Source organism: Hemitrygon akajei, chromosome 1, assembly GCF_048418815.1.
Source record: "Hemitrygon akajei chromosome 1, sHemAka1.3, whole genome shotgun sequence".
Taxonomy (NCBI): Eukaryota; Metazoa; Chordata; class Chondrichthyes; order Myliobatiformes; family Dasyatidae; genus Hemitrygon; species Hemitrygon akajei.
Window position 1 is genome coordinate 31,474,184 of NC_133124.1, and position 14,942 is coordinate 31,489,125.

At 38.9% G+C, this 14,942-nt stretch overlaps 1 protein-coding gene across 2 annotated transcripts in view; it reads left to right on the forward strand.

Moving 5' to 3' along the window:
• LOC140725219 (ubiquitin-conjugating enzyme E2 W) overlaps nt 1-14,942 on the forward strand; it is a 77,719-nt gene that overhangs the window by 23,751 nt on the left and 39,026 nt on the right. For both annotated transcript variants that reach the window (XM_073040389.1, XM_073040379.1), the window contains one exon: nt 4,851-4,953. In XM_073040389.1, the coding sequence (XP_072896490.1) occupies nt 4,851-4,953 (103 nt within the window). The remainder of the gene's footprint in view (nt 1-4,850; nt 4,954-14,942) is intronic.

Sequence of the window (14,942 nt, forward strand, 5' to 3'; positions counted from 1 at the left end):
CAATGGAACCCAGGAAGAGCTAGTTAGGTAGATACAACCTCTTCAAGAAAATTGTCAAGCTCAATTTTCCATACACAAAGCCATGTTGACTCCTCCAAATTAGATTTTGTCAATCCAAATGCTGGTAGATCCTATCCCTCAGAATCCCCTCCAGTAACATCCCCACCACTGATGGCAGGCTGACCAACCTTTAGTTCCCTGGCTTATCCTTGCTATCCTTCTTAAACAACAGAATGACATTAGCTTCCTACCACTGGCTAACAACAAACCAAATTTATCTACAAGGCCTCCTTAATTTCTTCTTATTCTTAAAAATTTTTGATGTTACATGAGAATTACATATGTACAAATACTAGATAAATGAGAATTTACTTTTAATCACAAAAGAGCCAATGTGGAATTAATAGGCATACGAGAGAGAACTAGTTGCAGGGATGAAGAGAAGGGGAATGGGATAGTAGGGCTTGCTATGCTTGGAGCCTGCAAAGTGCTGAATAGTCCCATGTGACATAAATTTGTCAATTTAAGATTTTTTTTTTACTACTTTTTCCATTGAGAATTTTAAAAGAATTCTGCTCACTAAGGAGCAGGCACTGTGTCTGGGTGCAGCTGATATGAGGAAGACTTTAGCCAGGGTCAACTCGCGTAAAGCTGCGGAGGCTGATGACTTACCTGGTTGAATGCTGAGGGACTGTGCAGCCCGTTTAACTGAGGTTCTAACAGACATCTTAAGCATCTCTGGAACAAACTACTGTCCCCTCACGCTTCAAGGTAGTCACCACCATCCCGGTGCCCGAGTAACCTGCCTCAGTGACTACTGTCCCGTGGCACTGGCCTCAACAATAATGAAGTGCTTTGAGCAGCTAGTTATGGATTACATTAAATCACTTCTTCCTGCTACATCGAACACTTTCCAGTTTGCTTATCGTTCAGATTGGTCCACTCATGATGCATAGCCTCTGCATTCCACTCTGTCCTGTCCCATCTGGAAAATGGTGTCTCATATGTCAGGATGCCGTTTTTTGACTTCATCACGGCGTTCAATATGATTATACCTCAGAAGCCAGAGGGCAAATTGTTCTCATTGGGTCTCAACATCTCTCTGTAACTGGATCCTGGACTTCTTGATGGAAAGGCCACCATTCAGTCCATGTTGACAAAAACACCTGTAGCTTCATCATAGTGAACACTGGCGCTCCCCAGGGCTATGTACTCATCCCACTGCTGATGCATGTTTACATTGCTGGATGCATTTCAAACCGAATCACCAAGTTGGCTGATGACACAGCTGTGGTTGGCCTCATCAACAGCAATGAGATGGTGTACAGTGTGGAACTTTGTTAGACTTTGAGAGATTTCTATAGATGTGTAGTGACACTAGCCAGTTTCATAGCCTGGGTTGGAACCACCAGTGCCCTTGAATGGAAAATCCTACAAAAAGTAGTGGATGTGGCCCATTCCATCATGGGCGAGGCTCTCCCCACCATTTTGAGCACATCTACGTGAAACATTGTTGCAGGAAAACAACATCCATCATCAGGGACCCCCAGCACCATGCTCTCTTCTCATTGCTGCCATCAGGAAGAAGGTACAGGAGTCTCAGGACTCGCACCATCAGGTTCAGGAACAGTTATTACTCAATCATCAGGCTCTTGAACCAAACTTCGCTTGCCTTATCATTGAAATGTTCCCACAACCTGTGGACTCACTTTCAAGGACTCTTCATCTCATGTTCTCATATTTCTTGCTATTTATTATTGTTATTTGTTTCTTTTCGTATTTGACAGTTTGTTGTCTTTTCCACACTAGTTGAACACCTGAGTTGTGGGGTCTTTCATTGATTCTGTTGTGGTTATTATTCTATTATGGATTTGATTATGCCTGTGCAAAAATTAATCATAGTGTTGTATGTGATGACATATGTGTATTTTTATAATTTACTTTGAACTTTGACAAGACCAAAGTGATGATTGTGTACTCTGGGAAAATGCACGCTTGCCATTCTTCACTGCACATACATGGCTCCTCCCTGGAAAGAATTAGGAGCACCAAGTTTCTAGGAGTGTACAGTGGATGATCGCACTTGGTCCCTCAGCACCACCACTGTGGTCAAAAAAGCACAGCAGAATCTCCACTTCCTGAAGAGATTGAGGCAAGTGAGGTTTTCTTCCCCACCCTTTTAACCAATTCTTACAGTAGTACCATGAAAAGTGTCCCAACTACATGACCGTCTGATGTGGGAATTGCAAGGCATCTGACCTCAAGCTCCCACAAAGGATTGCAAGGTCTTCTGAGAGGATCATGGGGGGGAAAGGGGCTCTCTTCTTAGAAGAGATATTTATCAGGAGTGCTGTGTATGCAAGGCCATTAGCATTGCCATTGATCCCTTCCATCCATCCAATAATCTCTTTGAACTACTAGTGTCAGGCATGAGGTACTGTGGCATTAGGATAAGATCTTTAGGATTGGAAACAGCTTCTTCCCCCCCAAGATGTAAGAGTACTGAACTTCCTGCCACCATCCAGGTCACATCACATATGAAGTGCCGATGGCATTAAACTATTTACTTTTTAACTTGTGTTGTAAGTGCACATTATTAATTGTAGTAATATTGCTTTGTGTTGTTGTGTGAGTTACATGTTCTGTGTAGTGCACCTTGGTCCAGAGGAACATTGTCTCATTTGGTAGTATTCGTGAATGATAATGACCTTAAACCTGAAAAAAAACACTTTGACACAAGCGAGTGTCGATGCTGAAATATGGATTTGAGAGTTGAGAGGGAGAAGGCTAGAGACATAGCCTGGTAGGTAATAGGTGAAACCAGATGAAGAAGGTATGATGGGCATATGGAGCCAGTTGGGGAAAGGTAAGACAATTTATGTTTATTTGTTTTTTCTTCTTTCCCCCTCTTGTTACCAACACCACTATCTCTGTATGCCTATCAATAATCAGCTTTATTTGCCATAAACATTTTCATGTATTGGGAATATGCTGTGGTCAAAGCGCATTCAATCATTATAAATAATAATATTTTAAAAAGCTTGAAGGACTGTAATGGAATAAGATATGCATAAGTAAATTACAGCATGTATTTACAATGTAAACAGCATCATAAAAGTGGTTTAAGGTGTCTACAGTGCAGTGATGGGGTAATAATAGAGGAGGGTGGGAGGTGGGCTAATCCCTGCCCTCCTATCATTCACTTACCTATCTACCTGGATTTCTTTACCCACTCCCACCAATCCAACCTACTGTGCTCAGTTGTTTTTTTTTTCTCTCACTCTCTTGTTACCAACACATCCTCCAAGACCAGCAGATTCCACATGCCAATCATAAGGAATTTCTTTAGCCTGAGGGTGGTGAATCTGTGCAATTCATTGCCACAGGCGGCTTTGAAAGCCAAGTCATTTTTAAGACAGAAGTTGATAGGTTCTTGAATAGTAAGTGCCTTAAAGGTAATGAGACACGAACGGGATAATAAATAAGCCATGATGAAATGGCAGAGCAGCTAGACAGAGGGTAATGTTCATAGATGTGTTCAAAATTGCAAGAAAGGTGCAAAATCCCCATTAACTCTTGAAGGGTAAGAAATATTTAGAATAGTATTGAGAAACTTGTAGCAGAAAATGATGACCATCTCAGGCCACTGATCCATCCAGCCCATCGGCCTTTTCCTCCATCTTCATTGGTGGAAGAGACTTAAATTTCATTAAAAGACAACCTCTGAGAAAATAGTTTCTTGCGTGGGGGTTAAATGATTTCTCCAGAAATCGCATTGTACTGTTGTTACCCACTACTTGGTAAAGTTTAAATAGAAATAAATCTTGACAGATACTTTGAGCTTTGCATATGCATTGAATTGCTGGACATTTAACAAAGCAGTTTTCTGGCCCACAAGTGCAAAAACTGTGATCAGCTTTATTTTGTTAAAGCGTGGTTCCAATTATCTTATTCCAAGTATGGCAGAAACCTAGTCCATGCTTCTTGATTCAGTAGAAAGATGGTGTTCTGCCATAAAACAGCAATTGAAAATGTATTTTTCAGGTTGTTCAGTTTGGGATTTTTGCTCACAAATTTTATACAGTTTCTAGCATTCAAGCAGCTAACAGCTTCAAACAAAAGCAATGAGATATTTGCAACTGATGGGGTTACTTAGAGTATCAAACTCATCTCCTAGTAGATTGCAAAGTGAACACAAAGTACACTGCAGCTGCTGTGGTCAAATCAAGACGTACACAAAAGCTGGATGAACTCAGCAGGTCAGGCAGCATCCGTTGAAAGAAGCAGTCAACGTTTCAGGCCGAGGCCCTTCGTCAGGACAGTCCTGATGAAGGGTCTTGACCCGAAATGTTGACTGCTTCTTTCAACGGATGCTTCCTGACCTGCAGATTGCAAAGTGGACTTGTTTCAATTCCGTATTTTGTAAAATTTATGAATTATGAAATCAACCTTGAAAGAAGAAAAAAATTTTTTTATTACTGTCTCCAAATTTGTTTTTCCTTAAAATTTGGAAAGTAGTTTGAAGGTTGTAGAGCAGCTTCAACAATAACTTATCTGTACATAAGTGTATCACGTCAGCCTTTGACAAATTCAGATCTTTTCCAAGCAGTCTTGCTAGAAAGAGGAATGGCATCCCTTCACAATAAATGGCACTTATTGTAGGGCAACTGTTGCACATTATTTTCAAAAAATGTCTGACAAATACATGCTACAAACCTGTCATGTTTCTGCTGAAGGAACTACTCTGAAATAGATTGCTAACCGGTCCATTTGATTGATGAATGATTAATACATTCCTGGTGGTGACACCTGTACAGATCAGAACTCTCTTTTTCCCACGTTGTTTGCAGATGGATTGTAGACATGGAAGGCGCTGCTGGCACATTATATGAAGGGGAGAAATTTCAGCTTCTCTTCAAGTTCAGCAATCGTTATCCTTTCGATTCACCTCAGGTAATTCTTGTTTGCAGACAGATCCAGATGACTGCAATTTTATTTCTGTAAGTGTATGTTTAACTATTTGATGGACGTTGGTAAACTTCATATGAATCTACAGTTTCATTTTATTGCTTATGCCATGAAAAAAGAAATTCATAAATATTGATACCAAATGACCAGTGAACGTAGAACAAAGAAATCGGCCCACAATGTTGTGCCAACTATGTAACCTATTCTAGAAACTGCCTTGAATTTCTCTACCTCTTAGCCCTCTATTTTTCTAAGTTCCATGCACCTATCTAGGAGTGCCTTAAAAGACCCCATTGTATCCCCTTCTACCACTGTCACTGGCGGTGCATTCCAAGCACCCACCATTCTCTGTGTGACAGCTTAACTTACCTCTGACATCCCCTCTGTACCTACTTCCAAGCACCTTAAAACTATGCACCCTCATGTTAGCCATTTCAGCCATGGGAAAAAGTTTCTAGCTATCCACTCGATCAATGCCTCTCATTATCTTATATATCCTCACCTCTCATCCTTTATCTCTTCAAGGAGAAAAGGCTGAGTTCACTCAACCTATTCTTATAAGGCATGCTCTCCAATCCAGGCAACATCCTTGTAAATCTTCTCTGCTCCCTTTCTATAGTATCCACACCCTTCCTGTAGTGAGGTAACCAGAACTGAGCACAGTACTCCACGTGGGGTCTGACCAGGGTCTTTTATAGCTGTAACGTTACCTCTCAGCTCTTGAACTCAATTCCACAGTTGATGAATGCTAACACACCATACACCTTCTAATGAAATTTAAAGTTAGTAATCAGAATAACAGAACAGAAGCTGAGTGCTGAATGCTTCAGCATAGGACTGAGGAAGTGGTTCAGTGTGAAGCTGTCTATCAACCCTAGCTGCACTTACAAGTGGACGTAACATGTCCTGCAGATGTATTTTGAATTGCACTGGAGTTTTGCGTAGTTTTATGGTCAATATGGTCAACTCTTGCCTCAGCAAGGACCTGAACCCATTGCAATTTGCCTATCGTCACAATAAGTCAGTGGCAGACGTAATCTCAATGGCTTTCCACACAGCTTTAGACCACCTGGGCAGCACAAGCACCTACGTCAGGATGCTGTTCATCGACTACAGCTCAGCATTTAATACCGTCATTCCCACAATCCTGATTGAAAAGTTGCAGAACCTGGGCCTCTGTACCTCCCTCTGCAATTGGATCCTTGACTTCCTAACCGGAAGGCCACAGTCTGTGTGGATTGATGATAATGTATCCTCCTCACTAACAATCAACACTGGCGCACCTCGGGTGTGTGTTTGGCCCGTGTTCTACTCATGGCTCACAGTCATACACATGACTGTGTGGCTAGGCATAGCTCAAATACCATCTATAAATTTGGTGATGATACAACCATTGTTGGTAGAATCTCAGATATGCCAACTAGTGGAGTGGTGCCACAGCAACAATCTGGCACTAATTGTGGACTTCAGGAAGGGTAAGACAAAGGAACACATACCAATCCTCATAGAGGGATCAGAAATGCAGAGAGTGAGCAGCTTCAAGTTCCTGGGTGCTGAAATCTCTGAGGATCTAATGTGGTCCCAGCATTGCGGCTATACTTCATTAGGAGTTTGAAGAGATTTGGCATGTCAACAAATACACTCAAAACTTCTATAGTTGCCCAGTGGAGAGCATTCTGAGAGGCTGCATCACTGTTTGGTATGGAGGGGCTACTGCACAGGACCGGAAGACGCTGCAGAAGGTTGTAAATCTAGTCAGCTCCATCTTGGGTACGAGCCTACAGTGTACCTAGGACATCTTTAGGGAGCGATGTCTCAGAAAGATAGCGTCCATTATTAAGGACCTCCAGCACCCAGGGCATGCCCTTTTCTCACTGTTACCATCAGGTAGGAGGTACAGAAGCCTGAAGGCACACACTCAGCGGTTCAGGAACAGCATCTTCCCCTTTGCCATCCGATTCCTAAATGGACATTTGAATCTTTGGACACTATCTCACTTTTTTAAAATACAGTATTTTTGTTTTGGCACATTTTTTTCAATCTATTCAATGTAACTGATTTACTTGGTTTTTTTTCTCTGCTAGATTATGTATTGCATTGAACTACTGCTGTTAAGTTAACAAATTCCACGTCACATGCCGGTGATAATAAACCTGATTCTGATTTTGAATATTCGTCATATTATCTAGTCATTATCACATGATATTTGTGGGAGGTTGGTAAATGCAAATTGGCTGCTGAGTTTCCTGAATGTCTGTGATAAACGTGCATCATGAAGTATTTCATTGGCTATGTTGTAAAGCTATCTAGAATAATTGGAAAGGACATGATTAATGTTCCATACATGCAAGATATTTGTTTTTGGTGTTTTGCTTTTTCAGAATGGACATGACCAACAAACTGAGTTATTACCATCTTAGTTGGTTCCTCTATTTGATGATCTTGATAGTTGGTATATGCTTTGTCAAGTATTAGTTTTTGAAATTAATTGCCAGATGAACATTATTAACTAAAGAAAAAATGCAATTTATAATGACCTTAATTTGAATAAATTAGGAGATAATTCAGAAACAGAAGTTGACAGTGTAAAGCATTCAGAAACAGAAGTCAGTAATCTAAAGCAACACAGTAAGTTACAAGGTTAGAACTTTGTTTTCTCTGTTTCATGGATGTCTGTGAAGAGTAAGGATTTCAGGTTGTATACCATATACATTCTCCAATATTAAATGGAACCATTGAGTAATGTAATCTGTTTCAAAGGAATATCTTTGTAGAAGTTTATGAGGCAACTATTCTTGTATTTCAGTATTTTAGGGTCAAGGAGGAGAGCCAACAAATAAAATGCTACATATTTTTTTGGCACGTATTTAAACAATCTCATCAACATTTGTCTGATGCTTTTATTCATGATTCAAAATACTTCTGAGTAGATTTATGCTCTTGGTGGATAAAACAAGCAAGTTCAGATCTGGGGAAATAAAGCAGTACTGTATTCAAAAGGTGAGAAAATCTGGATGCCTTTTTCTAGTTCTGCCCTAACTCAAAAATGATGAGATTGTGTTATATTTTATGGCAGTCTGCAAAAGGCTTTGAGAGCTTTATATTGTGCAGATAATCGATATTGTAATGTATTTTTAATCATTTTCAAATTATGCGTGGTGGTTAGATTTTCACTGTTGGTAATGGTGAAACAGATCAGATTACTTGCCATGTATTTGTTAGGCTGCTAGTTGTGGATAATTTTCCAAAGGTGGACTTAAAAAATTGAGCATGAATGGACAAACCAACTCAGAGGCCAACTCAATTCTGTCAAAGGAAAGACATTCTTTCAATTTTAGGTACAAGAAGTGTTGTCATAAGAGTAGAGAATTTATAAAACAGCAAAAAGGACTGATTATAAACAAAAAAAAATCAAGTAGTTGTGTTCATTGAGCAATAGAGTTAGTCTGCTGTATCTTAAAATGTTTACTTCTGAATTGTGGGGAAAAAAGCTTTTTGCAAAGTTTTGTAAAATGGTAGATCATTAGAAGTATCAATACAGGCTGCTCATCATTTTCAGAAGGCAAACATAATTTATGTTTTTGTTATGGATTACTGAATATTAGATTGAAAATTATGACTGAATAACAAAAAGAAATAGGTTAGTGTTTTCAGAATAGATTATACATTCAGATGTGTTAACCTGGTAGATGTACAATCAAAATTCCAGTGGTTTTATTCCAGCTGATTATATTGAAGAAAAATGCTAAATGTTAGCATTCAATTTTGGAAAAAAAAGATTATTTTATATCTGAATTTGTCTCCTACTAGAGAAGTTTCCAATTTTTTCCATTATGCTTGATAAGTGAGTGATTACATAAGACTTTCATATCTTATGTTAATGGCCATAAATTTTGGTTCTCAAGAATTAACCTCTTTAGTGTCACAAATCCATCAAGTTTAATTGCATTATTAGTCAACATCATTAAATACTTCACATTCTAATTGTGACCTTTACTCAACTTTTCTATTCTAACTCCCAAAATCCATTTCTAGACTAACAAACCTTCTACTAAAATCCACTGACATCCCTCCTGTCCAAGAGAGGTGAAAAGGAATCAAAATCTTGTATCAAATACTGGCAGAAAACTTCGCAGCTAGAGGCTGACATGATATGGAATTACAGAGTGTACAGCACAAGGAATTTAGTCTCAACAGCCCATGCTGGATTATGCTCCACTCAAGGCATCTCCTATCTTTCCATTTCTAAATTTATATGTGCAGATAAATCCTTCTCCCTCACAAGCTTGCCCTGCCTCCCCTTGGATAGATGTTATCCATCTTCCCAGATTTTGTACCAGTGATTAACTTAATGGGCAAACAGCCAGAGATCTGGGCACAAAGTAAGCCACATGGGAACTTAAATTCAAGAACTGAAATGAATCTGAAATTTGTTCGGTTTCTGTCATGGTATCTAAGGAACTACTGGATTATTGCTAAAAACACATCTAAACCACAAGGCTACTAAACAGCTTCCTCCCACAGGCAGTCAGACTGCTAAATAGCTGCTCTACCTGACTCTGCTTTGGACACTTTTAACTTGCACTGGACACTTATAACTTGTTTTTAACTGACATGTGGCTGTTGTGTTTTACTATTTATTGTTATGTTTATTATTTAGTGTTGCATTTGTTATGTTATGATTGCACTGCTCCTGGGAAACGCTGTCTCATTCTGCCCTGCAGAGCTGATGTACGGTTAGAATAACAATAAAGTTTTTGAATTTTTTTTGAATCTTGAATCTAATTCACTATTTGATTTCAGGGAACTTCCTGGTTTGTTTTTTGGTTTATCACTTCAGAAATGCTTGTAAGAATGGCTATAGTTTAGTGGCATAGGAAATAAAGCCAGAAACACCTGTGTCTCTTGAATGAATTTAATAAAAACGAGTTCGCCATTCACACCACTTTATCTAAAAGTTGTTTCTTCTGAATATTCCAGTGGATTTCTTGAAACTTTTATAGATGAATTAGTTATTTTCTTTATATATCAACCCATAACCTCCTTCCATAAAGTCCAATGTAAGTTTATTATCAAAGTGCATGTATGTCACCATGTACACTGGCCTTATTATTGTTGTCTCCTCCAAAATCAACATCCTCAGAGTTACTTCTGACCTGAATCTGACTTGGACTGTAAATTACTTCCAGACATCCCAAAGCCTTTCCACCATCTACATGGTACAATTTGGGAATCTGATGAAACATCCCACTTCCCTGGGTGAGTGCTGTTCCAATATTATACTCAATTTTCAATAAACTCGATACCATATAGTGTAAATCAGCCAGTTGGTGGTCTCCTTCCTGAAACATACATTCCTTCTACCACTGGCACACTATGGTATGTACCATGTATTATTCACGTGGACTACTTTGATAGCATGTCTAAAACTACTGATCTCTGTCACCAAGAAAGATGAGGATTTTAGATGCATGGGAGTGCCACCACCTGCTGGTTCCCCTCCAAATGGTACACTATCTGTATTGGAAATATCACTGTCTTCATCCTGCTAGATCTGAATCCTAAAACACCCCCCAAGGCATCATTTCAGGGGTACCTTACCAGTAGGCCTTCTGCAGTTCAAGAAGGCAGCTCTACATCACCTTCTTAAGGCCTTGTCCTTTATACCAGATCTTGAAAAATTAATAAGTAATTTTAAGTAACAGATCACCTCCCCATCATAACTTTCTCAAGAGTCTGTTCATCATTTTTGATATATACACTCTCACATCTCTGATTTCATCCTTGTATATCCTGTTTTGTTATAATTGCCAGAATTGTACTCCTAACATAAAGGATTGTCTAACTAAGGTTGAGAATGATTTCCCTTTTCAATTCTTTCTCTCTAGAAATAAACCCTAGTGTTTTGTTTGCTTTCTTTATAGCCTTTCTAACCTGTGGCTCAACATTTAGTGATTGGTGTATTTGTACTCCAAGATCCCTTTGTTCCTCTACTTCAGCTAGACTCCCACCTTCCATGTAGTAAGTGACTTTCCTATTCTTCCTATCAAAATCTAAAACTTTGCATTTATCTGCATTGATCTTCACTTGCCACTTATTTGTCTTTATTGAGGACATCTTGTAAATTTTTTAGGTACTTCATGGTGACTACTCCTCCTAATTTGGTATCTTTGGCAATTTTGAAAGTAATTCTTTTGATTCCATACTCTAAACTGCTAATGTAATGATTCAAATTAAAATCCTTGTGGAACACTTCTGCCCACCTTCTCCTGCTGCTCTTTAGTTCTTGCTTTCCAACTTTAAGTTAAGCTGGCAATCCTGACTCCATATTCTCAGAGTTTAATCAGTAGTTAATCTATTGTAGGACATCAGAAGCTTTTGGAAGATCTAGATAAATTACAGACAATGAAATACTACTTTTGAGTCCCTTCAATCAAAATTTTCAATATTGAGTCCCCTTTAGAAAACCATGCTATTTATTATTATACTTTTGAGTTTCCAGGATTGTATTTCCTCCTTGATTCCATTAATTTTCTGAAGGTGTTTCATCCCATTTCTGAAATATAGGCACAACCTTCTGACACCATTGTTTTTACTAATGATTGTGGGATATAGTTCAGTCATGGGCTCGACAAATTCCCACAAGAGAATAAGGAAGAATGCACTTTGTTGAAGTTCCTGGATGATAGGCATAGAGAGAGTAAAATGAAATTGTAAGTAGGTTTGGTAAAAGTCAGATTCAAATTCACAAGGGAATCAAGCTAAATACAAAAAAAACGAGGCAGCTAAAGGTGAAAAGCGTACTAAGCGGAATTTATGAGGAGATTAATCAGACCATAAGACAGCAACAAAATTATGTCATTTAGCCCATCAAGACTGCTCCACCATTCAAACATGGCTGATCTTTTTTCCCCTCCTCAGCCCCACTCCCCAGCATTCTCTCCATAACCTTTGATGCTGTGTCCAATCAAGAACCTATTAAGCTCTGCCCTAAATACACCCAACCACCTGGCCTCCACAGCTGCCTGTGGTAACAGATTCCACAAATTCACCACCCTCTAGCTAAAGAAATTTCTCTGCATCTGTTTTACATGGACGCTTCTTTATCCTGAGGTTGTGCCCTCGTCCTAGACTCCCCCACTATGGGAAACATCCTTTCCACATTTACTCTGCCTAGGCCTTTCAACGTTCAAAAGGTTTCAATGAGACCCCCCCCCCCCCCAAATTCCAGCGAGTACAGACCCAGAACTATCAAATGTTCCTTATATGATAACCCTTTCATTTCAGACTCATCTTTGTGAACCTCCTCTGAACTCTCTGCAATGCCAACACATCTTCTCTTCGATGAGGAGCCTAAAATGTTCACAATACTCAAGGTGAGGCCTCACCAGTGCCTTATAAAGCCTTAACATCACATCCCTGCTCTTGTGTTCTAGACCCCTTGAAATGAATGATAATGTTGCATTTGCTTCCTCACCACTGACTCTACCTGAAGTTAACCTTTGGGGTGTTCTGCACAAGAACTCCCAAGTCCTTTTGATCTGAGATTTTTAGATTTTCTCCCCATTTAGAAAATAATCTGCATATTTATTTCTGCAACCAAAGTGCAGGACCATGCATTTTCCAACATTTTATTTCATTTGCCACTCTCTTGCCCATTCTCCTAATCTGTCTAAGTCCTTCTGCATGCTACCTGTTTCCTCAACATTACCTGCCCCTCAACCAATCTTCGTATCATCTGCATAATACTTGGCAACAAAGCCATCTGTTCCATCATCTAAATCATTTATATACAGCATAAAAAGAAGTGGTCTCAATATCGACCCCTCCAGAACACCACTATTCACTGGCAGCCAACCAGAAAAGGATCCTTTTATTCCCACTCCCTGCCTCCTACCAATCAGCTAATGTTAGTAACTTTCCTGTAATACCTTGGGCTTTTACTTTGGTAAAGCAGCCTCGTGTGGCACCTTGTCAAAGGCCTTCTGAAAGTCCAAATATACAACATCCACTGCATCTCCTTTATCTACCCTACTTGTAATCTCCTCAAAGAATTTCAATATGTTCATCAAGCAAGATTTCCCCTCAAATTAGAATTTATCTTTAAATAAACATGGGAATAGTCAAAAGAAGTTGGGAACCAAAAATGATATGATCTTGTGCTATGATATTAAGTACTTTTGTATTCATGTTGATTAACGGATCATTGTCAGTATTATAAAATAGAGCAGAAATAGTTGAGAAATTGTCAACTCCTAGATTGTCAACTGTTAGCCCATTTCTTTGGTTGTGAAACACATTGCTATCTTCAACATTAACTAACATTCTAAACTGTGTCATATCCATCAACTCCTGATGGTGGCCTAGGTTATTAGTGTATCAAAGGATGCAGTGGTTTATTTGATTATTATTGTCATTGTACCAAGGTACATTTTAAAAAAAACCAATGAAACCAATACTCGCTAACATTTATCAGTTGTTTTGAAATCAGATCAGAAGATGGAAGCGGGAGTGGAAATTTTTGAAGAATTGGCCACAGTAGGTCAATTCTATAGGCAAAGCTAAATGTTCAATGTTTATAAATGTTACACCTGTGATCACAAAAAGTGAAATAGATAAATCTAACAAAATCAAGGTAGTCAACCTAAAGTTGAAGATGATGGAACCTTTAGCCATATTTATCTGGAGGAAAAATAATTACAACTTGGAAACATGTTTTTATATTTGAAGCAAGTGATGTTTGCCAAGCTTGATTTAAGTAATGGAGGCTTTTATGGGTTTGTTTTCTTGTAGCATATTAAGCAAGCTGTTTTGTCCTTGAGGTCAATGACAACATCGAAGCAATCCCATTCCCTCATTTATTTCCTTGTATATTCTTCTTTCTCACATATCCAGCAACCTACAAACCAGCCCATTTGTGAGGTGTAGGCACACAAAACCGGCAAGGGACCTGAAAGCAAAATACTGAACTTTTTCGGGCAGAAGGGAAATGCGCAGCAGTGTCCCTCTAGGATTAAGAACATGTTGTATTTTGATAAGTTGCACTCTAGTGTAAAGGGCATAATTTAAAAGTTCGCCAGTGACGTTAAAAGCAAACAGAGAAGGGTAGTAATAGGCTTCAGGAAGACATAGTTCAAATGCCTTCCAGTATAAGTTAGGTTTATAGAGCCTTCTCATTTGGAAAAGCAGTAACTTTCATTTGTTTATAGTAATGTGGTTGTAATGGATGAATAATTAGCCAAGAAAGTTGAACGTAATGTGACTTCTATTGGACTGGCCACATTTAACTATAATGTTACTGTGTCAGAAATTCTTCTCAATTATGTCAAATTATATTTCATGTTAAACCTGCAACGTGCAACTTAAAGCATACATCAGAGAAGGCAAGTTGTGGAGTGAGTATTCTGCCAAAACAAGTATGCCAACATCAGTACAATAAGTATTTTAAATAGATGCATTGACAAGGATTTTGACAAATGGTCTCATCATACATAGTTTCAAAATATATGATGTCACTTTTATTTGTCTTTTAATTAATGACAATGAGGGATGTAAAATAGACTTTAGCAGTTTACCCAATCCTGAAAGCAATTATTTTCCCCTATTATAAGCAGAACAGTACAGTCCTTGCAGCATCTACACAAGTACCTGTACTGAGAGCTATAGTGTTCTCACGCTGTGTGATGAGCCTGCTACGAGTCCATGCTATAACCTGTACTGTTGCAGTTAAGAATTAAAAATAGAGAACCATGGTAACTCTAGATAATTGCTAATGTAAGGACATGATCGGCACAGCATTGTGGGCTGAAGGGCCTGTATGGTGCTGCAGGTTTTCTATGTTTCTAACCACACACAACTTTATATAGGGAGGCTGTATGTGAGGAATGGTGAGAGCTTATGTAGAGTTCGTTGTGACAACTAATGTTGCTGCTTAGTGTAGAGATGTGGGGCTTAGGACTGCATAGTGACATGCA